At 47.8% G+C, this 27,129-nt stretch overlaps 9 protein-coding genes across 9 annotated transcripts; 3 read left to right on the top strand and 6 right to left on the bottom strand.

The window, feature by feature from the left end:
• Positions 1-619: 619 nt before the first annotated feature.
• Positions 620-4,090, top strand: N7503_007553 (ankyrin repeat domain-containing protein; the record flags this gene model as incomplete). The annotated part of the gene is made up of 2 exons (XM_057067100.1): positions 620-912; positions 982-4,090. Coding segments are annotated over 2 exons (3,402 nt in total), but the record flags the coding sequence as incomplete, so codon positions are not given.
• Positions 4,091-8,430: 4,340 nt separating this feature from the next.
• N7503_007552 (putative cytochrome b5 reductase) lies at positions 8,431-9,894 on the bottom strand (the record flags this gene model as incomplete). Its single annotated transcript, XM_057067099.1, has 2 exons — positions 8,431-9,722; positions 9,771-9,894. The coding sequence occupies 2 exons, from the start codon at positions 9,892-9,894 to the stop codon at positions 8,431-8,433; spliced, it is 1,416 nt and encodes a 471-aa protein (XP_056920780.1).
• A 606-nt stretch (positions 9,895-10,500) lies between these two features.
• Positions 10,501-12,254, top strand: N7503_007551 (cytochrome P450; the record flags this gene model as incomplete). The annotated part of the gene is made up of 3 exons (XM_057067098.1): positions 10,501-10,633; positions 10,684-11,520; positions 11,569-12,254. 3 exons carry the CDS (start codon positions 10,501-10,503, stop codon positions 12,252-12,254), a joined length of 1,656 nt encoding a protein of 551 aa, XP_056920779.1.
• A 223-nt stretch (positions 12,255-12,477) lies between these two features.
• Positions 12,478-14,032, top strand: N7503_007550 (putative MFS transporter; the record flags this gene model as incomplete). The annotated part of the gene is made up of 4 exons (XM_057067097.1): positions 12,478-12,872; positions 12,931-13,401; positions 13,449-13,590; positions 13,637-14,032. 4 exons carry the CDS (start codon positions 12,478-12,480, stop codon positions 14,030-14,032), a joined length of 1,404 nt encoding a protein of 467 aa, XP_056920778.1.
• A 1,754-nt stretch (positions 14,033-15,786) lies between these two features.
• Positions 15,787-17,740, bottom strand: N7503_007549 (uncharacterized protein; the record flags this gene model as incomplete). Its single annotated transcript, XM_057067096.1, has 11 exons — positions 15,787-15,904; positions 15,951-16,035; positions 16,089-16,358; positions 16,404-16,500; positions 16,546-16,675; positions 16,722-16,852; positions 16,904-16,989; positions 17,044-17,137; positions 17,189-17,363; positions 17,415-17,570; positions 17,640-17,740. 11 exons carry the CDS (start codon positions 17,738-17,740, stop codon positions 15,787-15,789), a joined length of 1,443 nt encoding a protein of 480 aa, XP_056920777.1.
• Positions 17,741-17,991: 251 nt separating this feature from the next.
• Positions 17,992-18,315, bottom strand: N7503_007548 (uncharacterized protein; the record flags this gene model as incomplete). Its single annotated transcript, XM_057067095.1, has 1 exon — positions 17,992-18,315. The coding sequence occupies one exon, from the start codon at positions 18,313-18,315 to the stop codon at positions 17,992-17,994; it is 324 nt and encodes a 107-aa protein (XP_056920776.1).
• A 398-nt stretch (positions 18,316-18,713) lies between these two features.
• N7503_007547 (Zn(II)2Cys6 transcription factor) lies at positions 18,714-21,178 on the bottom strand (the record flags this gene model as incomplete). The annotated part of the gene is made up of 7 exons (XM_057067094.1): positions 18,714-19,387; positions 19,436-19,509; positions 19,559-19,635; positions 19,682-19,820; positions 19,870-20,394; positions 20,445-20,939; positions 20,991-21,178. The coding sequence occupies 7 exons, from the start codon at positions 21,176-21,178 to the stop codon at positions 18,714-18,716; spliced, it is 2,172 nt and encodes a 723-aa protein (XP_056920775.1).
• A 2,781-nt stretch (positions 21,179-23,959) lies between these two features.
• Positions 23,960-25,321, bottom strand: N7503_007546 (uncharacterized protein; the record flags this gene model as incomplete). The annotated part of the gene is made up of 1 exon (XM_057067093.1): positions 23,960-25,321. One exon carries the CDS (start codon positions 25,319-25,321, stop codon positions 23,960-23,962), a length of 1,362 nt encoding a protein of 453 aa, XP_056920774.1.
• Positions 25,322-26,212: 891 nt separating this feature from the next.
• Positions 26,213-26,930, bottom strand: N7503_007545 (putative SNF7 family protein Fti1/Did2; the record flags this gene model as incomplete). The annotated part of the gene is made up of 2 exons (XM_057067092.1): positions 26,213-26,800; positions 26,886-26,930. 2 exons carry the CDS (start codon positions 26,928-26,930, stop codon positions 26,213-26,215), a joined length of 633 nt encoding a protein of 210 aa, XP_056920773.1.
• Between the last annotated feature and the right edge of the window lie 199 nt (positions 26,931-27,129).

The raw sequence follows: 27,129 nt of genomic DNA, 5'->3' as shown, positions 1-27,129 counted from the left end.
ACTTTGTTTACCTATTTTGAGAAATTGATATCCCCATATTGACCCTCTATTAATCAATTGGTTATTATATGGGTGATCAACATATACTGACAATTTGTGGGAACAGCCTCACCAACGGACCTTTATCGACGACGGATGAAAGATGATTTGCGGGCGTGGTTGAGCTGGTTATCACCTGATGACTATTCTGCCCGACAGAATGATTTGCGAGGTAGATGGAATGATGGATCTGGACAGTGGCTCCTCAATGAATCCCAGTTTGTGCATTGGATTCAAAGTGACCAAGGAATACTTTTTTGTCATGGAATCCCAGGCGCTGGAAAGACGATAATAACGTCCATCGTGATAGATCATCTATTCAACACTTTCCCACGATCTGGACGTCCAAAAGTAGGCATTGCCTACTGGTATTGTACACCACAGCAAAGGACGCAGAATCTTGTCAAGGTCTTTGGAAGTATACTTATACAACTGATTCCTAGAATTCTGAAGCTTCCTCAAAGCATGATAGCCATGTATGAGGAATACTCAGATCGTGAGCGACATCCTTCGCCTACTCGAATCATGGAGGTCTTGTGTGATGTCGTGAAGTCATATGACCAAGTGTTCATTGTCGTCGATGGCATTGATGAAATGTCTGGAAGTCAACAGTCAACATAAATTGCTGGATCAAATCTTCACCTTGCAGGAAAGGACCCAGAGGGTCAAGTTTTTTGCGACCTCACGCCCTCTTCCAGAAATTGAAGCACGATTCAAGGAGAATGGGATTTTCCGTATTGAGATTCAAGCGGATCAACAGGATTTAGCTCTTTATGTGAAGGGGCGTCTACGTGGAATGCCCCTCTTTGTGCGCGAGAGGAAGATACTTCAAGATGAGGTGAAGGAGAAGATTACCAAAAATACAGGAGGAATGTAAGGAGCAAAGAAATGAAACCCGTGCAGCTCTTCACCTTTAGCTAATGCTTGAATGCCTCTTCATAGGTTTCTGCTTGTTGAATTGCGACTCAACACTTTGGAATCGACAACGTCTGCACCAATGTTTCGATGGAAGCTAAGACAATTAAAATATGGATCCGAGAGATGCGAGCATCTCTATGAAGAGACCATGAGAAAAATCACTCATGAGAGCGGTCTCCGTGGTCAAGCTTTAAATGTTGCTCGGAGCGCAATATTCTGGGTTTTGTGGTCCAGAAGGGAGTTGACCATACACGAGATACAACATGCGATTGCTGTCACTCCCGGTCGCCGTGCGATAAGAAGGAATGACATCAGTGATAGCAATTATATTCTCTCTCTCTGTGGCGGTCTTCTGCAAATGGGGACTGCTAGCAAGAATGTGGAATTCGTCCACTCCACCGCTCGAAAGTACTTCGAGGAAACCTATTCTCATTGGTTTCCTGGGGCCAGAGACAGTATTTTGAAGACGTGCATCACGTATCTGTCTTTCCCAGTCTTCGAAGGAGTATGCAAGGATGAAATTGAGCTTCAAGAAAGACTCAATGAACATCCACTGTATGCCTATGCAGCACAAAATTGGGGACACTATGCTCGTGAATGCTCGAGCTATCTCGCAGGAGATATTAAAGCCTTTCTAGCACTTGAAGAAAAGATCGACGCATGCAGTCAGGTAATGATGTTGTTTAGTTCAAATATAACAGACCTGTATTCGTCACGACAAATGCGTGCACCTCATTTGGTGGCATATTTTGGGCTTTCTGATATCGCGAAGAGCAGGGCGTTGAGTCTTCATCCTCATGTCAATTCCCCAGATGCAGATGGAAGAACACCGATTCTTTGGGCTGCACGAAATGGGCATATCAAATCTGTTAGAAGGTTTCTCCATATGCGGAATGTTCATCCCAACTTGCAAGACAAGGATGGACGAACGGCATTTTGGTGGGCTGCAGCTAAAGGTCATACCGCTGTACTCAAAGAGCTGTTGGCGAATGACCATATCGAAGTTCACCATGAAGATGTTGAACAGCGGAATGCATTGACTCGGGCTGTCATGAATGGCCGAAAAGAAGTCGTTCAACTACTCGTTGCCAAATGCCAATTTGATGTCAGCTCCCAGGATAAAAAGCGTCGCACAGTCCTATGGTGGGCGGCAGCCAAGGGGCATGGAACTATGCTCCAACAGCTACTTCCGCTATGCGACAAGATGACAGTTAATATGAAAGACGAACATGGATGGGATGCATTAACCCGTGCGGTGTACCGAGGTCATCGACATGCTGTTCAAGTCCTTCTTGCAAGCGACACTGTCAATCCTGATCATAGTGGCAAAGATCAAACACCGTGGTGGTGGGCAATGAAGAACAACAACATCACTATGGCAAGGGCATTGATGAATGCGCCTGGGAAAAAAAGAGTTGACGCCAATACCATGTGTGTTGGCAAGCGAACAGCGCTATCTTGGGCAGCAGGTATGGGGTTTGAAGAAATTGTGCGTGAACTGCTTGATCGCAATCCTGAAGCCATCCTTGTTGATGCAAACAAAAGAACAAGACAGCCGCTCTCCTGGGCGGCCGCTGGGGGTCGCGAGTCTGTGGTTAAATTGCTATTGGAAACACAGGATGTCAATCCGAACCAAGCTGACACCAAGAATCGCACGCCACTCTGGTGGGCCATTGCCAACAACAAGGTCGCCATAGTTCAACTCCTTTTGGATGCTTCTGGAGTAGAGTTCAATAAAAAGGACGATGCGGGACAAACGCCGTTGTCATTAAGCGCTGGTTTGGGGCATTCTGAGATTGTTCAAAAGCTACTATTGTATCGAGGGCGTCTTGAAATAGATGCCAACTCCACGGACAAGCATTACCAGACACCGCTCTCAATGGCTGCAAGAAATGGCAGACAAAATTCCGTCGAACAGCTCCTCGGGGTCGATGTTGTAGATCCAGATGCAAGAGACAACTTCCAGCGCACACCACTCATGTGGGCCATCATAAAGGGTCATTTCCACGTGGCAGAGGTACTGATATTGGGCGAAAAGAGAATCGTCAAGCTTGATTCGGTAGACCGGAAACGTCGCTCAGCCTTGTTCTGGGCAGCGTGGGCTGGGGATGCAGCCACCATCTCACTTCTTTCAGGCCGCCAAGGGGTGAATTGCAATGAACGGGATAGATCTGGAGATACGCCCTTGTCAATTGCGATAAAGAGGGGTTACAGCACAAGTGCTGTTCAACTTCTCAAAAGTTACGGGGATATCGAGATCAATGCTTTATATGAAAATGGACTGACCCCGTTACACCTCGCTGCGCAGCATGATGATGGTGAAACGACTGACTTGCTTCTGAAAAAAGGGGCCGAGTTGGACGGATGTGATAAGTTTGGTCGCACACCTTTGTTCTTAGCATGTGGAGTTCAAGGTAGGCTTCTGGAGACTGGTTCAAGATTATCAGCCAATGTCAAACCCCTGTTCAGGGAACGGTATTCAGCACTTTTCTGGCTATGTTTCAACAATGCGAATGTGCATCACAAAACCAAGAAAGGCTGGACGCCTCTACACAATGCATGCAGCAAGGGAGATTCCGCCGCGGTTATTTGGCTCTTGGACGATGGGGCTGAAATTGTCAATCAGGATACACTACCAGAAGTGCCACAGCCCCTCGCATTAGCTTCACAGCATGGGGACCTGGAATTTATGAAAGAGTTACTCAAGCTTCCAGTGGCTCAAAGGATGGATTCACTCTTAATTCCTCTACTGGAGGAGGCATTGAGGATTGCATCAGTTAACTCCCATACTAAGGTACACCAATTGCTTCAGAATCATATCACCGAGCATTCTACAATCCAGAACAGACTTGGCTGTCTTGAGGAAGGGCATCTTCCGCGGAAACCACCAAGCAAAATTGGCGCCTTTATGGATCAAGATCAAGAGTTATTCCTATCGCAAGCAGTGGCAGTAGACCAAGGCCCAAATTCTATTTGGCGGAACGAAGAACCCCCTACAGGAGGAAATAAGGAATACCGGAGTTCCATTGCTGTCGATAACTACGAAGTACCTGTGCGAGCTAGAAGAAGACGTCGGAAAAGGGCTCCCATCAACCCGAAGTCGTCCTGGAAGGATAGAATCAAAGCAAGACTGGTGAGATGGAAGCATCGATTGACAAATACCAGGAGAGGATAGTTTCCAGGCTCATGTGAGATTGATCTTTATGTTTGTACATTTGAAATTGACTGCTTTTGGCGAGAAACTTGAATGATCTTTCTCTTACATCAATCCCGGATTAAAGCATATTGATGATAAGAGTCATGATGAAGATTATAGAGTCCTTTGATTAATATTCATGGCATGAACTGTTCAAATATTTGTCGTCAGTCCTGCTCTCTATCCGTCCTTTCCTTTTATATAGGGGCAAGAACGTCTCTGAAGAAAGTGAGAACATTTAGATAACACTTCAGTTGGTGAAACTGAGCTCCGGCGCTGGGCAGTATGGAATGGATTGTGCACATGTGCACATGCGTTACCTGACCTCGTTTGAGGTATCCTATGGGTCCAAGGCCTCAAGATGTCCGTGCCAGTGACTTCCCCTGTCGTCTTGGTCTGCCTGGTCCGTCGCAATAAGATCATCAAGCAACATGTGGAATATAATTAAGTGGGGCCGAACACCTCGAAATCTGGACCATATTGTACTTTCTGGCTTAGTCGAAAGTGGAAAGGGAGCCCTGGAAAAGAAAAGAGAAGAAGAGACCAAAAGGATGACGTTGAGTAGCCCCTGCGAGATTCGAACTCGCAGCCTAATGTTGCAGCGCTCCGCAAATGCCGCACGCAGACGGAAATTGGATGAAGCGACATGTGCATTAGCTCTACCGTTGAGCTAAGGGGCCTTCACTTTACAGCTACTTTCTTCGATTTGTGCCTGACCTTGGCTCCAACCATCGCAAAAACGGTTCCTTTAATTATTTGTTCAAGTTAGTACCTTAGCAATGGACGAGAATCTGCACAGAACTATAAGGATACATGAGGCACTGTTGGGCACTAACCGCATTTCTACTTCCACAGATTCCTGAATCGAATGTCATTCGAGTGATTTCTGATGAAATTTCAAAATTCCATAATTATTAGTATGTAACGGCATGTTCGATTTCTACTTTCTTTTGTGAATGCGACATGGGTGAAAATCTCGAGAATGATACATTGTCAACCAAAATCCCAGGTGTCCCGTCCAAATGGCAGGGGAACTCACTGCCTATTCTCATATACCAGAATAAGCCAATAGCTAGCATTCAAATCTTCATTAATTGCGACTTTACTTGCATAAACTGCGATGTGTAATTATGAAGAAGCTGTGTAGTGACTACGGTTTCACTTGGCTTGTGGGATGTATTGTCAAAAATCCCCACTCCCTACATCAATTAGCATCATTGGACTAGTGGTAGAATTCGTCGTTGCCATCAGCAAGCCTAGCAATTTACGCAGCTAATATATTATATTATTTGATCAGAAGTAAAGTAGTACATGGCAGCTTTATCCTGTCCATCTCTCTCCCTCATCTCCGGGACAGCTTCCGATACACACAACAGTAAAAGAAAAGGGAATTTCGAATTGATTAGCAACCTCTTTTCCTTGTGGAATCTGTCTCGTAGAGACTCTGCTCATTTCGTTCGACTGACGTGGGATAGCAAGAGCCTTAAAAGAGTTGGAAAATTTGTGAACATAAATTTCTACCTGCACTTACTAGGTGTGAGCCAAGAAACGCCCAGAACCCCGACGCGTCTGCAGAGAAAATAAAGACTTTCCCTGACTGTCGAATGCGTATACGACTAGGAAGGACTGGGAATGATTGAGCACAATTGAGGATGATGGAGATAATGGCTCTAAAGAGCAGTTCATGCAATAAATGAAAGCCGGGCAGGTGCTACTTAGCAATAAGAAGCTAATAAAAGCACAAAACACCGCCTTCCTTCACTCCGCGTGTTTGAGAGTAATGTTTCTCCGCCTACCTGATTAGTTTAGACTGTGTTTTTCCTATCTGTAATCCAGATTCATCCCATTGGTTGCCCATGCATGCTCGAATTACATGATTTGACAATCTTTGAGTCCTTGTAGACCGTTAGATTTGACACAGCTTAGCACCACACAAAAATTCACAGAATAACTTCGAAAAAAGTGGAAAGTCTTTCTCTTAGCCATCAATGGATGAGCGTTATTACGTTTGCCAAGATGTCACCAACAATCCCATCCGCCATACATCCGCTGTTGGGCAACCAGCAACCCGCGTCCATTTGTTCCGGGTAGCCATGTGATATCTGTCTCACTTTGCGGTCAGTCACCTCAAGTCCTCCAGATCATGAAGAAGCTTTTTCCACTATGTCAGCCACAGTGATGGGTACAATTCAAGTCCGGTATGGTTTTGGTTCCACTGATTCTATGCAAGGCATATCCATGTAGCGAAAGAGATTTTAAGTTTGAGGCACTGCTGCAGACAAACCAGAGCTAGTTGGTGACAAGAAATCTTGGGGACTCACCTCTCACCTCAACCCAAACCAAAAAAAAAGTCAGACCGGAATCCAGAGACACCGGCTTTTGGGGGTGGTGGGCCCATAGATTAGGAGATGATTTTAAGGTGGAGTTTGGAATTCTTAATTAAGATATAATATTATACTCAATAGGAGATACTTAATAATAGAAGCGAAAGTTTCACTTACCATTTAATAATAATAATTACACTATATCCATAGAAAAATAGTAGCCCAAGCTAGACTAAATAGTAGTGACTATAATAACGTACCTATAAGGAAAAGGTTAGGAGGGGAAGGCCACGTTAGCGCTTTAGGCACGTATAGGAATTTCAGGTATAAAATAGTGGTATTCAGGACATTCAAGTAAATGGCCTGAATGGGCTAAAGGGTAGGGCGGCAAGGGGACCTTCTCTACCAAAGAACAAAAAAACAAAAACATACAACAGTCAGGATTCGCATGTGGTCACCCACCATACTACTAACTAACCGGCGTGTGGCTTAAGTACGGCTGAGCGGACGGGAAGCCCTGTTCTCCACACCCTATGGTCGTATGTACTAGATACAACTTTGAATAGGAATATATAGTGAAAGAAATAGCTGTGCATAGGGTGGTGCGGCACTGTGGCACAGATGAGAAATTGGAATGCCGCTTTGGCGTCGTTTATTAGCCCAGACTACAACTTTCGGTCTTTCCTCGCCCGTGTACGCAAGAAGTCTTGGAATTCTACTTTACTTGAATTACTCGGATATGCATAATTTGTGGGTAATAACATACATCACGAGGCCTTACTCCTCGTTTATTAAAGAGTAGAATGCTGGTACGGAGGTATGGATGTGACCACATTGGACCTGCGCCGAGAACGGCAGGAGGGCTGCGACCATATTTGAGTAATGTGAGGTTTAATAAGAAAGTGACAACCAATCTTTTCGATGGAAGCGAAAATGGAAGAAACCTCCGCCATTCCTGCCGCTATAGGGTGTAGAGAATAAGGTGTAAGGGGGAAAGGAAACCGAAAAGTCGTATGTTCCCTTATACCCTCGAAAGGAACTATGTTATGAGTCCTGCTGGTCGAGCGGCTTGAGTCCTAGCGATACATGATCAAATTGACTTGGGCCATCTTTGTCAGCCTTTGAAGAGTTCCGCTCCTTTCAACGCCTCGTGTTACTGGGGAGTGGGAGTCCGGCCACAGTGTTGGTACAAAAGCCAAAATATTCATTTTGTTTACATTTTCTTTTGAACTTATTTTATAAGAAATTGCCCTGAAGGTGTGGGCGTATAGCTGAGATACAATGCGGCTGCGGACGATGTTTCTTTGAATCCCTTCAATCTCTCCTGAAGTTGCAAGATTGCAGGTTCAAGGCCTGGTGTTTTCTTTTCTCTTCTGTTTCTGAGATAAGAGCCCTCCAAGGCAAGACTTAGTAACCCCGTAAGAATTATCTATGCCCAAACTTCATAACGCCTGGCCTAATGAATAATATTAAGTTCAATGATATTGGCCTTCCCAATTGATCTACATCTAGGCAATTCACCGATTTCATTCTCTGCCGAGATATGATTCCTCGAGTTGAATACGTCGTCCCTGGGACTCGCATAAGTCCCGCTCGACCCACATCACTAGATTCTGCTTCTGGGACCCACATCGACGTGTTCAACGCGTCTAAACCGCGCAAAAGTCGAGACTTGCCTCGGTTCATCTTTATCGCAGAGGACTCGGCCCGATGCAAAGTCTCGGACTCAAGTGGAGACTCGGGTGCGGCTTGACAAGCGGGTCTATGTACAATTTTTTCCCTTTTGTTGGGTATCGGACGCGTTAACGCTTTCCAGAACGACGTCCGGGAATGATGAACTTTCTCTCGAACTCCATTTGTCAATTTTCCAACTTTGACTCCACTAATCAATGAACTAAGACCAACACTAAACCAACACTAATTAAAATATTTCGATTTCGATTCTACCTCGGCTCAGAAACAAAAGATTTCGTCGCTCATCTTTGACACCGGTCCTGGCTTGGTGAATCCCAGTCCTGCCAAGTTTTTCTTGGTCGCCGTGACCATGCCTGGAGGCCCACAGAGGAAAATCTTGGTGTCGGGCGATTGCGCTGGGAGATGCTTTTCAAGGACGTCGCGATCCACGTGTCCCGTTCCGTATGCCCAGTCTTCTGGTGCCGTGTCGAGCATGTACCAGATCTTGAGGTTCTGGGGGTATCGACGGGCGAATGCCTCCAGCTCTTCGCGGAGCAGAATATCGGCTTCGCTGCGGTTCGCGTAGATTAGGTTAACCTCTGTCGTGTCGGTGTCGTTTTCACAGATCGCACGGATCACTTGGTACATGGGTGTAATTCCTGTGCCGCCAGCCACCATGCCAATCTTGCGGCAGAGTCCGTTGTGGTAGCGCATGGCGCCCTTGGGCCCACGGAACTCCACTTCATCACCCACAGATAGCCCCGCTAGGTATCGTCCACTCAGGAGACCTTCCGGGTAGCATTTCACAACTAGCTCGAGCCGGCCGCGGTCGAGGTTGTTAGAGGTTGGGGTGTATGAGCGGGTCACTGAGTTGCCGTCGACGACGGCCTTGATGGCGACGTGTTGTCCGATGGGCAGACCAAGAACACTATTGATATTAGGTAGAGCAAAGACAAAGCGGTAGACATTCGCTGACAGCTGGTCCTTTTGCACGAGAGGGAGGCTCTGGTAGTTTTGCGGTTCGAGGAATCCACGGGTCAAGTGAGGATCCGCACGAATCACCCTCTTGGCCTTCATGCGCGGTGGGTAACGCATGAAACCAGAATCAATTTTGGTGAATCGGCTGGCCTGTTTCGCGACTAAGACTCCGATTGCGCCACTAATGGTGCTTGCCGCAAGGAATCCATTCACAAAGCCACCCCGGGGAAGACGGAAACCCCTCAGTTGATGGGGCATGAGCTGGGAGATGGCGCCTACGTGCGAATGAAGCTTTCCCCGACTGCAAATATAAAGGACTGGGAGCATCACGGCTAAAGCACCGGCGACGAGTCCTACAGGGCTTCTCGAGGACTTCTTCTCTGGCTCCTTCTGTGATACCACTCGAACGGCCTGTGGTCGAACAAATTGCTGGGCATCTTTGAGTACACCCACCAGATAAGGCTGCATGATTTCACGCGCATCCTCTGAATGACCAACATCCTCGTAAGCTGCAGTGGCATCTGTGCCAGCTGTATCGACCAACACCTCTGCACCGCCTGGGTGATCTTGCAGGTATTCCGTGATATCAAAGACTATCAAAGTTAGGACGGTCTCAGGTTCCCAAGATTGAAATTAATTACCTTGTCCATGGATAACAATCCATGTATCTTTCTTGGTATTATGCGCTGCAACGTCTTTCAGCGTATACTCCGGTAGCTCAGTCTCGACTGGCCATTGGGCCTTGAGCTCTTTTTCTGCAGCCATGATGAATGAGAACGAGTGAAAGGGGTGAACAATGGACAATGAAATGAAATGGACCTCGATTTCTCCTGGATCATCCACAGATAATTATGTGAAACAAATACCGCAAATAATGCATAAAATGCCAACCAATCTAACGAGATGCATTATGCCTCGGAGTGGAAATTAGAAGCCGAAACAAATTCGGCAAGACGGCAACGGTCCCAACGACGAGAACCCGATACCGAATCCACTTCAATCCCGAAAGACTGTTCTATTATGATCCATATAGGGGAAAGCGTAGACTTTCTTTTTCGAGGGCGCCATTCCAAGCGGGTCTAGTCGACGATCATGACTTAATTTGAACGGAATAGTGGAACCAAGATCTAAAACACAAAAGATACCGAGGCAGGCAACCAGGCTGCGACGTCTAGTTTTGCGTCTATGTTATGAAAATCTGGAATTATACAATTCCCCTATCTTTTTTCATTTTAATCAAGGAATTGGTGGAGTCCACCCTAGGGCTCGAAATGGAAGTTCCATCTCATGCGCGAATTATGCTATGTTTTTATAAATATAGTGGTTCCGTCGAATCTTTTTCTCGACATAGACATTCATACTTATCCAAAGATGTCGGTAAAACAGTTCTACTTACTGGGTGAGCCCAGTGCTTCTGCTCGCAATGTTGAGTTGGAATCAACACTCAATTATGCTGGTATTCAGCTCTGGATTGCAGGCCAATTTGCCATTGTTGAGCCAAGTGGTATGTTCTACCCCTAGAATATACTCTGTTTTAGACTAATAAGGTATTAGGAATCTCCTTCCAGACAGAGGATGCAGAACTTTCCACTCCATCGGAGATTCTCTCGAGTGAAGAGCCAATCGCTATCGCCATCGATGGCAAGGCCGTGCGGGAAATCCCCGGTCCCAAGGGTCTTCCATTTGTGGGCAACTTCTTCGAAGTCTACCCCGATCACTTAGGAAACCACCAACGTCTATTTGATCAATATGGCCCCATCTTCAAAACCACCAACATGGGTCGTACGATCTATCAGACCAACGATCCTCAACTGGCTCAGATCGTCTTCTCTGAGTCCGACTTTTTCACCAAGAAAATCAACCAGTCTCACCCCTTATACCCAATCAAAAACCAGGAGGCTGGCGTCTTCTTAGGAGACACCGATACTCCAGAGTGGCGTGCTGCCCACAAGTTCCTTCCCCCAGCTTTTGGTCCGAAAGCCGTCCGTCACTATGCGCCGACCATGCAACAGACCGTTGAAGATGCTTTCTCAGTGTTTGATCACTTCGATGAGCAAGGGGAAGCATGGAACGTTTATCAGTATATGCTGAAGCTTGGCGCCCAAGCTGTGGGCAAGCTGGTTCTGGGCATCGATTTCAACCACTTTACATCGCCCAACGCACCGCCTCATGAGCTTGTGTACCGCATCGCAGAATCACTAACTCTGAATAAGAAGGTGTCAGCGTGGGGAGACTGGTACGGCAAGTTGCCGTTTGGAGATCCACAGAAGTTGCGGAACGCACGAGGACGGATCATTGAGATGGTCAATGAGTCTATTGCGAACGCATCACGTGGAGGTGTCGAGGACCTTCCTCTCCAGGATGCGGCTCTAAAGGCGTCCAACATGGTCGGTACGTGATTGACCTACTCCACAGTCAAAACAAAGCTAATCATAGCAGACTATGCTATTCGTGCCACGGACAACAAGGGAGAGAAACTGCCCGAAACCAGCTTGATGCAAGCACTAGTCGTGGCCACTGGCGCTGGCTTCACCACCACCAGCTCTCTACTGTCCTGGTTGATCTACTCCTTAGTCAACTACGACGGTATGCAAGATCGCTTACTTCAAGAACTCATCGATCACGGCATCGAAGCCGACACCCAGATCACCGCTGATCTCACCGACCAACTTACATTCATGGACAAATTCATCAAGGAGACTCAGCGTCGCCACAATCCCTCCTACCAACCTGCTCGCACGGCGAAGGTCGACATGATTCTTCCGGGTGGATACAAACTTCCCCAAGACTCCATTGTCATCCCCGCCTTGCACCATGTACACAACAACCCCGCGGTCTGGGATAATCCTGCCCGATTTGACCCCGATCGCTGGGATCGCGACGAGGTCAAGAACCGCCACAAGGCGGCTTACATTCCGTTCGCTGCGGGGCCACGTATGTGTATTGGCTTCAACTTTGCATTGCAGGAAGTTAAAGTGTTCTTGCCGAAGCTTGTTTATCGGTACAAGTTTATCCGAGAGAATGATGGGCCGATCGAATATGATCCGATGTTCCAGTTGATTCGACCGAACAATCTATATGTTCGTGCTGAACGACGAGTGAAATGGCCACCAAAGACGGAGTAATACAGATCACTCCAATGTGTATATGTTATCTTAATATTCAAGCTGTTTGAATCACTATCGGCGAAATTCCTACTGTTATCCAATCATTGTTCATGATAGTAGCTGCAGCCTAGAGGCTCCACTAAACTAATGTCAAAACGGCAAAACCGCGAGTTCCCGCTCGGACTTAAAGCTTTTGTCTTGGAATCTTTATCTTCGTTCTTCCGTTTGTCAACCTTCAACAATGGCGGGATCTCAATCACGCCCTGGGCGCGTCATTACCCACACTCTGAATGAATTGGGTCTTCTCACAATGTGGCGGTCGCCCCGCGATGTCAAGTTACTTTGCGCTCAGCGCTTTGTCCGACTATTCGCATACGGCGGCTCGACTCTTATTCTCGCGTCGTATCTATCCGCCATTGGTATCTCCGATGATCGGATTGGTCTTTTCATGACACTCACCCTGGTCGGAGATGTCGTTATCAGTTTCTTTTTGACTCTTTTCGCGGATGCGATGGGTCGCAAGGCTGTACTTTCGTTGGGATCGCTTTTGATGGCTGGTAGTGGTATTGTTTTTGCGATGACGGGCAATTATTGGATTCTTTTGGCTGCTGCGGTCTTTGGTGTTATCAGTCCGAGGTAAGTGATTTTTCTATTATTTTGCCGCGTCATGGTCGCGTATTGACTTTATGTTTAGTGGAAATGAAATTGGTCCCTTCCGTGCTGTGGAGGAATCGACTTTGGCGCATCTCACGGACCATGAAAAGCTAAGCGATGTTTTCACTTGGTACTCGCTGGTCGGTGCGGCGGGTACTGCGCTCGGTCAGCTTGTCTGCGGATGGATTATTAGCTCGTTGCAGTCTTTGCATGGATGGGAATTCATTCCCTCTTGCCGCATGATCTTCTTTATCTATGCCGGTGTTGGTGTGGTCAAATTGATCCTGACTCTGGGTCTGACTTCCAAGGTCGAGGCTGAGACTGAAGAAGCGCCGGAGCAGGAGCAGAATGGGGAAACCCGTCCTCTCTTGGCCGATTCCAACTCTGCTGAGCAAGAGGCTCCCAAGAAGAAGTCATTTTGGTCTACTGTCGAGGGAGATCTGTGGTCCTTGGTTATCCGACTGTTCATTCTGTTTGGACTGGACGCTTTTGCCTCTGGATTGGCATCAATGTAGGTTTTCTTTCCCTGCTGTGATATGCTCTTACTAACCCCGTCAGGTCGTGGATGACATACTTCTTCCACCAAAAGTTCAGTTTGCCCGAGGGCGAGCTGGGCACTATCTTCTTTTTCACTAGCAGTATCTCCGCAGCCTCTATGCTAGTCGCAACTTCCATTGCCCGGCGCATCGGAAATGTCAAGGTATGTCACGCCCAGCTTGCGAAAATGTGCCGGCTAACCACTCTAGACCATGGTCTTCACTCACTTGCCATCGACTATCTGTCTCGCCCTGATTTCTGTACCCAACAATCTCCCGCTCGCACTGACCTTCCTTGTTCTGCGCGCCTGTTCCCAAAGTATGGATGTGGCCCCGCGGGGTGCATTCCTCGCCGCGGCCCTGCCAAAGGATAAACGGACAGCCATCATGGGTGCGGTCAATGTGGTTAAGACTACCACCCAGAGTGTTGGTCCGCTTATTACGGGAATCCTGTCCCGGAACCACATGCTCGGCGTCTCTTTCATGTTGGCTGGTGGCTTGAAGGTTATTTACGATCTCGGCATGCTGTTCACCTTTGCCCCTAAGGAAGCCGAACAGCGCAAGCTAGCTGCAGCTGCACAGGAGAACGACGAAGAGACTCAGTGATTTGTGCTGCTCACTTCTCAATTTGGACGCGCTGAGCTAGATAAATTGTGGATGCTGAAGATTGTTTAAATTGGATAAAGCGATTAGAATACGCGCATGTTGGACTCTACGTTAGATATGATACGGCACAAGAGCAATAAAAATAGCATGAAACTAAATGCAGAGGAGCATTTATTCTGAGAAACCGCGTCACCGTCAAGCGGAGACGCCGTAATCACATCCTACGCATTATTTTAGGCAGACGCTTTACTCGCATCGCTTAAACTGATTTCTCCACTGTTACTCCTCCAGGCAACCATCTGACCAAATCAATGAATTTCCACCTGCATTTAATCTACAAGATCGCCAGATCGGCTGAAGCCTATGTTGATCAAGCTTTCGTAACGCTTGGCAGTTTGTCGTCATGCGTTCCGCGTACCTATCGTCAAGAGTGATTCCGCTGCCTTCCATTCCCGAAAATGAATACCTTATACCCCCTGAACACGTTGAGCTTGAGAACCAACCACCAACAAATAAGTACTCTCTTATTGATCCTCCGTCGCTTCCAGAGTGGGAATCGGATTGTGACGAGTCAAGATCGAAAAGGATGGAATGTCGCATGCTGCAGTGGCCGTTCTACATGCTACTCGGGCTAATGTATTTTCTTCTCCTCATGGCATTGAGATGGCCCGGTTTCACTAACACGATGCAGTACAGTCGCAATACTTGTCTCAATTGCATGGGATAATATCCTCACTTGCATAGTAGAAGGCCGTAACATGGGTCTCATCCCCGGTCATTGACCCTCCGTCTTCTCAGGCGGGTCTGCCCATGGTGTTAATGCTGGTTCCTGTCACTCGCACAATGGCTACTGGCGCCGTGTCCTCTATACTCTGCTCTGACGGCGAGGTGCAGTAGCGTGGAAGCGGATATCGATGATCTTCGTGTCGGTCAAATATCTTCGACACTGCTAAAGGGCCAAACGCTACGCAGTCTGTATCTTGATCCGTTGCTGGGTATGCTAGATAAACATAATCCACGGTCATCCGATACCTCATCTGTCCCCGGGATAAGGCATGAGGACCTAGTCGGCGTGTTCGCCAATGATCCCAAACAGACATTGGTTCTTCTTATCGAGTTCAAAGCTGAGCGCAAGTAAATTTGGACGAAGTTGATGCAGCAATTGGAACGCCCATGAGAAAGAGGGTTTTGAAGTTACTTTAATGGCTCTGGTAGGGTTATTCGTCCTATAAAGGTCGTTGCTACGGGAGATGCTCCGTTTCATCGGATTGTGGCGAATGTTAAATACCAGGATATCTTCTATGATATAGACGAACTCACTTATGGACCCTGATCTTTATTTACCGATTAATGAATCTTGGGATGAGACAAAGGAGCTCTCGTATAATGTGGAAAGTGGTTACAATGCTTCTGTTGACTTCCGGAAGGCCATCGGTTCTCTCCCGCTTAGTCGGTCCAGATGGCGAGATTGCAGAATCAAATTGATGCGGCTCATGCGCGAGGCTTGAAGGTACGGTACTGGGGTACACCGAATTGGCCTGTTGGCTTGAGATGGCAGGCCTTGGTGCGTGAGGATGCGGATGTTCTTAATGTCGACGATTTCATGCTGCTACGAAGGATGATTGGAACGCTCGTTCAAGTTGGTAGAAATCAGCTTCATGAATCTCAAATTATTTTCACGTTTCATTTCTCAAAAAAAAAATACGGCCTATATCTTCGAGAGATGCTTGGCGTATAGTATTGTGATAGCATGATCACAACACCATCTTGAAGTCGGGATTTCGATCGTCGTTGTACCCTGCGTATTGATCATACTTGCCGTTGCGTTTATCGCGATTGACTTTCGCGCAGTAAAGAACATTAAATAGGATCCTGTGAATGTTAGTATAGTGCCAAGTAGTAGGAGTTTCATTCTCACATGAACCAGGCAAAGACAAGTAAGCCAAGGATAATAGTGTGTCCCCGATGGAACTGTGGGCCATCCTTGCTAGGATAGTTGAAAGCTGCCATTGATTAGTCTGGGGAAAAAAGGGTGGATATAAAGTTGGAAGCATACTTGCAACAAATCCTCCGCAATTAGCGATGGCCAACTGCAGTGCTGACGTGGTCGCTCGTTTATAGTGACCCGCCGAGTTGTTTGACATCCACACCAATATACATGGAACACTAGCATACTGTCCTGTCGCCATGAGAAAGGTCATGCCATATTGGACACGTGGAGAGTCAATGTTTGCAATAACAGCATAGCCAATAATGGCAATGGGCAGGGTAAATAGCATAATCACGCCTCGAAGGTGTAGACGATCCGATATGATGGCCACGATGACTAGACGCATCAGCATATGACGTGGTTTTAAGGCGGGCATCTTACCTGTAACGACGGCTGCCACTGCATAAGGAATGACCGACCACAACTGGACTTCATTGGCATCTTTGGCAAATCCAAGGTTTTTGATGATGGTTGGTAACTATAAAATCAGTGACTTGAACTTACTGGATATAGAGAAACTTACAAATAGACCAAATGAGTAAAGGCCTGACAGAATGGAGAAATACGCAAAGGCAGAGAGCCATAGTTGTACACATAAAACGCCTCGTCGCACTTCTGACCACATGAATGATTGCTCTTCGGCAGCCAAGGCTCTAATCACATGTTAGCGCTGCCTTCCCAGAAAGGTTGAATACATACCCATCAACGCTTATGGGATTGTCCAACATCAATCTGTCGCAACCAAACTCCCTCTCTTCGGTTGTCAAGAAAGATGCTGACTCCAAAGAATTTGGAAGGACAAAGAAACTTAGTGCGCCGCATGCAAATGTCTATCTTGTTAGTATTGTACTGTGAGAGACCCCAGTGTTGTGTTCGCTTACAAGAAGGCCCTCGATGATGAATATCCACCTCCAGCCCTCCAAGCCTCCCCGAGGGGCAATTTCCGCGAGCCCACGAGCAAGAAGGCCTGGAAGAAAAGCAATTAGAGTGCTACCCTAGTCTGCAGATGCCGAGTACTCACCTCCAAAAGCGCCTGACAAAGATGCGGCAGTATAGAACAGACCAATGCGGAGGGCCAAGTCTGTGCGTCTATAGAAAGAAGACAGATAGAGTACCTGTGAGGATTAGACTGGTTCTCACATTTCCATTTATCTCGAGCTACTCACCATGCCCGGCAGCAGTCCACCTTCGGCAATGCCCAACAGAGCGCGCACAGCCACGAACCCACCATAATTCTGTACAAAGCCCAGACACATGGTGATAATCCCCCATACGACCGTCAGGAATGGCAGCCATAATTTCGGGGACGCTTTTTTGAGCACAAGATTACTCGGCAGCTCACTGAAATCATCAGTATACGTCCAAACCATCACGCAACATCTTTCAACCCACCTGCAGATATAAAAGAGATAGAACACCGTCAGTCCGATGTCATATTGGTGGTCTGTAATGTTGAGGTCGGATTCCAAGCCAATGATTTTGGCATTTCCAACATTTGTACGATCGAGGAACGAGCAGAGGAAAAGCAGGGCGAGCATGGGAAGGATTCTGTTTGTTCACATTAGCTAAGAGACTCTCGAAGCAATGCATCACGAGTTTATGAGAAAGGGGCAATACCGAAAATCCAGCTTCAACAGCAAACGACGGGTGAGCTTTTCCTGGTGCTCATAATCGCCAAATCGATCTAGAGCTCCCTGCTTGCTCTCCTCCAACTCCATGATCCTGGGTTTAGGATCCATGATAATTTTTTAAGGTACTAATGTTTGTGAGAGCGTTCAATGCATGAAGGAAAAGGAGCAAAAGTCTGACGGCAGTCATATTTAAGTCCGAGCGCCAGGGTCTTTCCCCCGCTTTTTCCCCGGATTTGGCATTAGGAGCTTATCTTGCTTGTTTGTCTCGGCGTCTATTTCTGAACTCCGTGATTATGACAGAAGACAAATCATACAAACTGCAAACTGCAAACTGCAAACTATCGAAACTTCCCTTTCACTCGATCCCAAGTTCCCCGAATTCCGCCCTCCCGTTTCGTGCTCCCAACCTGAGTAGAAGCCAGACTTAGCGTATCCTCATTCTTCCTATCATCTTCCATATTACTCTGCGCCGCCAATGTCTTCTCGGACTGTGTATCACTATCTTTTTCTGTCGGATTGACATTGGAATCGAGTTTTGCCTGGGCTTCGCGCTCGCGCTGCTTCCGCGCGTAGCCTCGGCGGGCTGCAGCGTCAATGTTGCTCTCGCCAATCATAGAGGTGCCGGCTGGACCGGGGGCTAACATGGTCATGTCGAATCCCATTTTGATTTTGAGGGTTTGATTGCACTCGAATTGGTTTGGGCCAGTTTGGGGGCCGTTTGGGTTGCTCGCGAATACCAAGTAGAGGATGTTCTGGCTCCTAATGCTTGATTGGAAAATAACTTGAACTGTAATAGATAGGCTGGATTTTTGACAATGACTCGATTGCGATCCACCTTGGGACCCAGGGGTTTATGTACAATTAATCATCCGCAGGATCCAGTCAGGGTCCCCGATGACGTTACCGCAGGGCTGTGAGGTTCCACTTCTCTCCACCTGGGCAACATCAACTTTCTATTCGGGTAAAAGGTTGTACTGATTCCAGTGATCGGGTTCAATCGGGCATTATCCCATCTGTACAAAATTATTCCTGAGTAAAATATACAAGTACAAACGCTAAATTATAATCCAAAATCCGTGTTGGCAAAATCAAGCCAATCCCAGCACAGCATATCATCCACGGGCACGTCGGGAATCGATGCCCCAAAGGCACTTCCCGCCCGATTGACTGCGTCAACAATCTGATCGTCCGACATGGCAGAGAACTGCATAGGCTCGGTCCACAAGTCCCCTGATGGGATGGCAGGCTCGGGGACTCGAGGTCGCTGACTCAGTGGGGGTGGAAGTAAGGGATCATGATCCAGACTCCTCGCAGGTGCATGAGAAATGGTGGGTCTGCGTCGGATGAGCTCACGCAGGAAGCGCCCATACAATACAGAAGCCCCTTTTCTATGGCTGGGGGTTGCTCCGATTCGCTCCAAAACCCCGGCAGTTTCTTCAATCAGAGTCCGCACGCTCGGCGCCAAGCTGGATTGGCTGTCGCCAGGCGTAACGCTGAGGCTAAGAGCAGAACATGCGGCAAAAGATATCATGATGACGGTGTTATTGGGCATGGACTTAAGTCGCGATTCACCTTGAATAGCGGCCCGGAGAACATTCAGGGCTGCGGAGAGACCGGCCGCCCGGAAGAACCGCTTGACTTCGAGCGGTGCAGTAGGATGGTTTATGACGCCTCCGTAGGTTGAAAGCTGAGTATGGGTCACTAGAATCTCAACATAAGGTGGGAGGGAACGTGCTATGATTTGTCAGTTGAAAATTTTTAGTTTGCGAAAATTGTGCTTACATCCACCTTCGCTAATCGCCAACACCCATGTCTTGTACCAGCGCTCATAAAAGTTCTCAATGGTAGATTTGATCCTGTCGTAATGTTAGCACCCTGGCATATCCTCCTGGTCTGGGGGCGTACGATTGAGCAGCCTCGGATCCGGTATCGACAACCCGATAGGTATCACAGCTGGACTTGACTTTTCTAAATAAATCATCCTACTATGGTCAGCTTGTGGTCAAAGTTTGTCGTCGTCGGACTAACAAGATCTCTGCGCAAGACCGCCATGGAGTTCATGGGACCATCTCGTCGATCTGCAATATCCGAACGGTGCCATACATCGCAGTTCTCGAGAAGTGCCGTTGGAGGTACGGTGTAGCTTCTACCGCGAGCAAGACAAACACTGTAGCAGAGTTAGATAGTGTTCGGGAGTGAGCAGATAATAATCTCACCCTCGTTCAACGACAAATAACGCTATCCACGTTCTCTCTCGCCTTCGCAGTAGTCGACGTCCCCATTCGGAATTGGGATCAACGTCACCAAATCCATCCATATGCAATGCTCTCTTCGCATCAATGCAGTCAGCTCGAGCCAGTCGGCTCAAAAGGTCGCCACTAAAGCTCGATGAGGGCGTCACGATTTTATTTAATGATAGGTCCAACGCCACGGTGAGCGCCATAGCAATATACGAGCATGTATCATCGTCGCCCAGTCGCTCTTCGGGTGCCATCCAAGGCACATTCACCATAAATGCGAGAACAATTTCCACAGATCTATATCGCTGCGCCATTACTTGCTTGGCGAGCCATTTGCAATGCCTCCCCAGTCTCTTTGATAAAGCCGCGGCAGATGGTAAGAACAGCGCCGCAGCGGCAAGAATAGAAGTAAATAGAAAGGCCGATTGGGCCTGCACAAATGATGCAGTGTGCACCAAGGGATCTAGTCCCCATCGTGTATGAGCAAGATGTTGGTAAAAGCTGAAATGAATGTTAGATGCATTTATGTTCAAAGTGTAAGATTTACCTACAAAGAAAATAAAGACTCGGATTCGTCAAAAGTAACCAGTCCAAGTTCAACCGGATCCAGGTCCGGCCCAACATCCAAGTTGGCCCGCGCCGGGACGAAGAATGATTTCGCTCCGGAATCCGCAGAGACGATATCCGGTGACAGCGTCGGCGGCGCTAGCAGTGGCGGTGGTGGGACTTTCAATTCCCGACGCAGTCCTGTAGGCGAGAGCTGCAAATCCGAAGCTCGCGCAAGTAGCTGCAACGGATTCTCCGCATCATCAAGAGCCAAGCTCTCATCTACTTGAGTGTCGTGCGGAGACGGAAGGTTCCGCGGTCGCTCTGATGCTTCTGCGAAGCTGTCCGACTCGCTAGCCAGTTGGCCTTGAACCCGACTGAGTAAGTCCTGCAAATCCGATATGACTTTGTGAGCATCATCAGGGCCTGGAACATCAAACTTGGGCCGCTTGATGGCTTGTTCAATCTGGTGGATAGCTTTTTCCAGCCCCTTGCGTTTACTGTCGATGATATCAGCCTTGTCGTCCTGTCGGATAGGGCGTCCAACTCACTTCTTTACACCCTTCTGACGGCCGAGGTGGTGACTAGGCACGATACAGTCAACATCGCTTTGTCTGCATTTCTCACAGCGCTCATGACCCTCCGGTCGGTTACAGCGGATCTTGCTGCGCCGACAATTTAAACACGCGGGCTGCTTTGCATGTTGGCTAGGAGTTGATCCTACCGACTCAGCCTCCATGCCCAGGTATGTGTCTTGCTCCCAGAGGCCAGGAGTATGTGAATGTATACCCGCGCTCCCCAGTGGGCTTCGGGTATTCGGAATACGAGGTGGAGTTAAATTAAATTTTTGTTTATGAAATATTAGTTTGTCCTCTTTTCAACAAGCCCAGCCGGGCTAGCTCAATCGGTAGAGCGTGAGACTCTTAATCTCAAGGTTGCGGGTTCGACCCCCGCGTTCGGTTCTTCTTTTTGTTTTGCATTCTCCACTTGATAAATCAATTACCATGAATGATGCTCTTCAATTTTTTTTGTTTCGTTCTTCCAAGGTTTCTTTACTGTCCAGCTGGATCCCAACAGACCTTAATTTCTTTTCTATCACTTGAAGTTGGTTTTTTCTTAAACGTGAATGTATATATCTGTATAGTCTACCTATTTCAGCCCCTCCCGAGGTTATATTTATCTACCAGTGAGGTATATATTTTGACCAACTCACTGTCTCGAAGGCACTCGCTGGTAAACTCCTCAGCCCAATAAAATCCTCGATCAGAAGGAAGCCCCGGGCTGAAACATAAAAAATGCAGAAAAAGACATTTGGAATCAGCACCCTCAACGGAACAGTCAAATCTGGATCTCGATCAACGTGCAAGTTCCTTAATTTCCATGCCAGCCACTGAATAGGCTGCCTTGGGGGTTTTTCGACACCCGTCAAGTCAACATTTGCCAAGTACCTAGGAAGAATGAACACATTGGCATGCCAGCATTTGATTGAACCTGCAAGACCATAAAAGATCTGATAGGACCCCGCAATACGCCAAAGTAGCTTCTCCGTGGGTGTAGGAAATCCATAATCCCACGCGATCATATAAATGCCAAAGAATGCCAGTACGCATGGAGCAAAAATAAATTCTGCGATTGTGTCAAGAGGCAAGAAGGTATCGGAGGGTACGTAATCCCAAGGTACAGTTTTTGGTCGGGTGAATATTGGAATGCGCAGATAGTGTACTATCTGGATGTAGAAGCGCCACAGGCGACTGATGACCCACTCATCGCGGGAAAGAAAGCTGAGCGGTGTTTGATACCACTTCTCTTCAGGGCGCGGATGGTATTTTGCGCGGATAGTCTCAATAGGAGTAGTCGTCTGAAGAATCATGGCTCGTGAGATATCTTGCGGTTTATGATACCAGCAGTATGAGGTGGTAAAGAAAATTATAATAAACGACAATGTGGTGATCTCCAGTGTAGTGAGGAAAAGATTCTGGGCGGCACGGATGATGCAGTTTATTACGAACCATGTTGCTTGTAATGATGCAAAAATTCTACCAAATGATTAGAGGTAGCACAAAACACAGACTCCAAGTGAAGCTTACCTTGCCATGCTATCTGATTTGCTTTTATCCTTGATATCTTCCACCTCCAGATCGGGATAAGGGACATATTCAGCTTCTACCAACTGAAACAGCTGCTCAGCATCAATGGGGAACGGTTCGCTTCCAGGACCCTCAAGGAGAAACCCCCCATATCTGCGAAGAATGCATGGATAATAGTCCAGTTCTCATAGCCAGCATGCTGAAATTTCTAACCTATTCATTAGAGAAGCAGTCTAGGGAATCTTAGGAAATATACACACCTTGAGTGATTTCCGAGCAGATGACCACTGTCCCAAAGCGATGACTAGCAAGAACTCCGGACCAAGAAGGCCGATGCAGAAAAGATAAATCTTGCCTAACTTTTGTCTATACGATCCGTCCGATCTCGAAGGAATATTGGGATAAACAGATGACCAGCAGCAGAGAATAATAGTCAAACTGCAGGTTGAGAGGATGGCCCATGTTCCTCGTCCGTCGGGTTCGTCGACCCAGCCGAAATTGCTCGTCATATTAGACATTATTCATGGTTTTAAAGATTAGGTTTCCAATATCAAAGTCAAATTCAAGGACAAAGCATATTTAAAACAATTTCGAGCCAGGCTACCACTGCAACCGAGGGCCAGGGCTGACTCCTAATAATGCCATTGTGCATACGTCTACCTGGGCATTTGAAACATTTTCCAAGTTTCGATTTCCTCGTACTTTTGTAGATTACTAGCGTGGTAAAGAGGCGGTCTTGTCACCGTCATCTCTTCACCCCTTCATTCTATGTATGGCTATTGAAGCTATTTATGAAGAACAAAGCTTTTGTTGGAAACTTTTTTGTGGTTGAACGTTAATAAGAAAGGCCGTTTTAGGGTTGGATTCTCATGCCATCTGAGAAGCATCCTTTTTTCAATTGCTATGAATGCATTGTTGTACCTATTTCTAAACCACGTCCACTTTGGAGGTTGGTACATAGGCGTATTAATTACCATCTGAATAACCTCTTATCTACATCAGGATAGATAGAAAAAGCAAACATGGAAACAATTATGCATCGGACCTGCACACAGCCTCAGCCAATCACTTAGCGCTAACCTACTGTAGCTCGGTGGGGCTGAGTAGATTGCGATTTTTTATTTTTAGAGTCCCGCGCCAGCCAGCGGCCAGAGAATTTTATGATTGTTTGAGAGAGGGTATATCAAGACGTGGGATACAGAATTTAGCCGAGAATGTCAGTGTTCAAGGAATACAATGGGGTGATTCTCGATATCCACATACTTCACAAGGCAAAGGTTATTAATTATATGAAAGCTGGCTGAGAGGTATTTCCAAATCATAAACAAATCAACATGGCCATATACCACTGATCGACTCTCCACACGAGTCCGACACTTCGCTTTTTCCCAACACATTAATAAGATATCTCCATCTATACATTAACCACGCTTCTACTGAGTCCGACCAACTTGCCCATCGTGATGTCCATCCAAAGCACCCGAAGCCGCACCAACAGGGTGATCACCCTGACCCGAAGTCCGGTGAGAGCTGTTCTCAACCTCACCCATCTCCGGATCCGCAGCTCCCTCGGCAGCCACACCCCGAGAAGCTTCCGGGATAGCACCCGATGCCATAGGCTGAGCCGGGTTCAAAAGGGACTCTCGAGGCTGCTTGCTACCCGGTTGCAGACCAGGCTGTTTACTAGGCTTCACACGGGGCGGTGCCTCGCCCAGAATAGGCGGGTACTTGTAGCGGAAACCCCAAACGAAGAAGAGCTTGAGCTTTTTCCAGAAACCCAATCCGTCCCATTGCTCCCGGAGCGCGACGGCTTCGGTCTCGCTACGAGCTCGGAAGCCTTTCCGGAAGGCTATGATCAGGAGGAATGTGAAGGGCATCACGGTAAAGGCCCAGCAGAGAGGGAGACCGCGACGTGTCTGCCAGCCGAGCATGAGGCGGCGGAAACGGACCCAGGCTTCGATGAAGCCGGCGATAAGGAAGATACCGATCCAGCCGAAAAGGAGGATCATGGTCAGGGCGAAGGGGGAGATGCCCATCCAGTATGAGTCGAAGAACCAACTTCCCTCATAGTCGTCGTAGTCATTGTAGTAGCAGTATTCACAGTAACTGCTCGAGTCCGAGCCTGAGCCTGAGCCTGAACTTGAGCTTGAGCTTGAGCTTTCATAATAGCAACTGTCGTCGTACAGGGTGGTCGGGGCATATTCCAAGCTCAGGTAGCTCAGTGACGAGGATGGAATCTGAGTGGGTTCGACAAAGATATAGTCGTAGGTGTAGGTAGTTGGGCTGAAGGGCTCCGAGTTATCCACATATAGCGAGGTTGACATGGCGGTTTTGGGGAGGAGATCCTCGACGGCATAGGGAGGGTTTACGGTCACTGCGGTTGTGGTAGTCCATTGGGTTGAGCATGCTGTCGGGGCCGAGTAGGTGATGTTCACCACGTAGACGGTGAGATGGTTGCCACTCTCCGTATTATAGTAGTAGTCATCATAGTAATCGTATGGTGTGCCCACACTGGTAGGGTACAGTTTCTCAATCACGGTAACGGACGAGTAGGAGTCAACGGAGGTGATGGTAGAGATTGCCTCCGGGACGGGGGTCGCCGTCAGTTTGATCTCTTCAATCGAGGTCGTAACTGTCGGAGACTCGGTCTCATAGTAGTCATCATACGGGTACTCGGTCACACGGACCTGTTCGTAGGCCTCGGTGACGATCCATGGGGCGGCAAGAACGAATGAAAAGAAGTTGAATGTCAAAACGAGCGACAGAATATACGAAAACGAGCGTGAAGGCGCCATTGTGCAATGGGCCTGGAATTATAGATCAAAACTTCCCCGGAGGAAAAAAGAAAAGCCCGAGACCCTGCAGGCGCCCACGGCTTTATGAGGAGCCCACAGGGTATGCGGCAAAGACCCTATATTTGGGGGCGAACAAAGCCGCAGTCTACGTTATTCTAGTTTGGGATTAGAGAAATTTCGCCTCCGAGCTAAACAAGCCCCAGGGCTTTGGAGAGAAGATGCGATTGGTTCCGAGCAGGGGGTTTGGTCTGAGTGGAAATCAGGGTCTGATGTTAGTCTCGTTTAGTTTTTAGTTTGGCTCGTTAGTCTCATTAGTCTCGGTCCTGAGTCCCGTTCTAGGTCGATTGAACTCGCTTAAAAACAATAGATAGGAATTATTTAAAAATAGGATAGTTCGCAGACCTCAAGTGATCTTCTTTCTTTCTCAATAGGACCATAAAATCGAGGAAACTGAGGACCCTGAAGGGCCAGGACCAAGACCCTGAGACTCTAAATCTCTTGGCATTCGACGAGGCTCCGAGAACAGACGAGAAAAGAGGCTAATATAAGCGACGGCTGCACCAATCAGTTCTCGGGGGTTGGCCGAGCTTGGCATTGCCTCTAGGATTAGCATGCTTAGGTAGCATTGACTAAGGATTGAAGAAAAACATCAAACTTTATACAAACTCCTGCAGCAAAACCGATGTACAAACAGAAGAAACCCCGTATTCTCCAAACATTTGAAAGGCATAACTTCGTAAGGGCGCCATGACAAGCGCAGAAGAAAACTTCTATCCCGATCCTTAAGGATTCGATGCACGCAGACTAAGAATGAGCACAACATAAAGGTCTTCAAGCACAGAGGATAGTGGAAGAGGATGGTGCAGGGCACATGGATATATAGTCCATGAACTAAGTCAAAGCCCGTAAAGCCCGCAGTCTCGATTCCAACCCATCCTCGACCTCAGCAGGCTGCTGCTGTTGCTGTTCCTTCACCTCCGCCTCCGGAGCGCGATCGGCATCCAACGCCCGACGCATATCAACGCCCGCATCATCCGCCAATTGCTCCATCATCCGATCCACCTCCGACTCTCCTTCAGCTCCATACTCTTGCATCGACACTCCCTGCGCCACATCCTCAATCGCACTGCTCGCAATCTTAAAGTCCTCCGACCGAGCGAGGAAATTATTTGCATGCGCCACCAGGTGCTCCAGGTTCACGCTCTTCGACGCCGCGTCCAGACCCCGTGAGGCCATCGCGAGTGTCCGTGACGTGTCGCGGGTGCTCTGTGCGGCCTTGAGTTCGTTGATGATCACGTCGGCTCGGGCAGCTTCGGATTTCAGGGTGACTTGGCGGCGTTTTTCGCGGACGGCGGACCCGGCGTGGATGCGGGCGATTTGGAATTCGCGGTTCTTCATTGCTTTGTCGGCTTTGGCTTTTTCGGATTTGTAAGTTGCTTCGGCGCGCATGGCCTCTTTCTTGAGACGGTTGGAGTGGAGCTGGACATGAAAGTGATTAGTGACTGTTTTTGTCGGGTTTGAGGGGCTGTTGATATGCAGAGCGGAGTGCGGGGGGGGAACTCACCTTGACATTTGTGCGGGCTTCGAAGATTGGGTCCTTGCGAACCATGGTGGCTGTATAGAGATTAAAGATTGTAGAATGTAGACGTTTATGAGGAGAGAGGACAAAGATGAGGCGTCTTATGACCGGAGATCTGGGGGGGGAGTTGGAGAGGGGAGGAGATTGGCGCGTGGCAAACGTCACTGACCGCATTCAGTGGCTGTTAGCGTCGCTCTATTTTCGCATCAACCAGACTCGATCAGGTTAA

Source organism: Penicillium pulvis (assembly GCF_028828015.1).
Source record: "Penicillium pulvis strain IBT 33274 chromosome Unknown contig_5_segment0_segment0, whole genome shotgun sequence".
Taxonomy (NCBI): Eukaryota; Fungi; Ascomycota; class Eurotiomycetes; order Eurotiales; family Aspergillaceae; genus Penicillium; species Penicillium pulvis.
The sequence above is the reverse complement of the archived record's forward strand: the minus strand, read 5'-3'. Positions and strand labels throughout refer to the sequence as shown.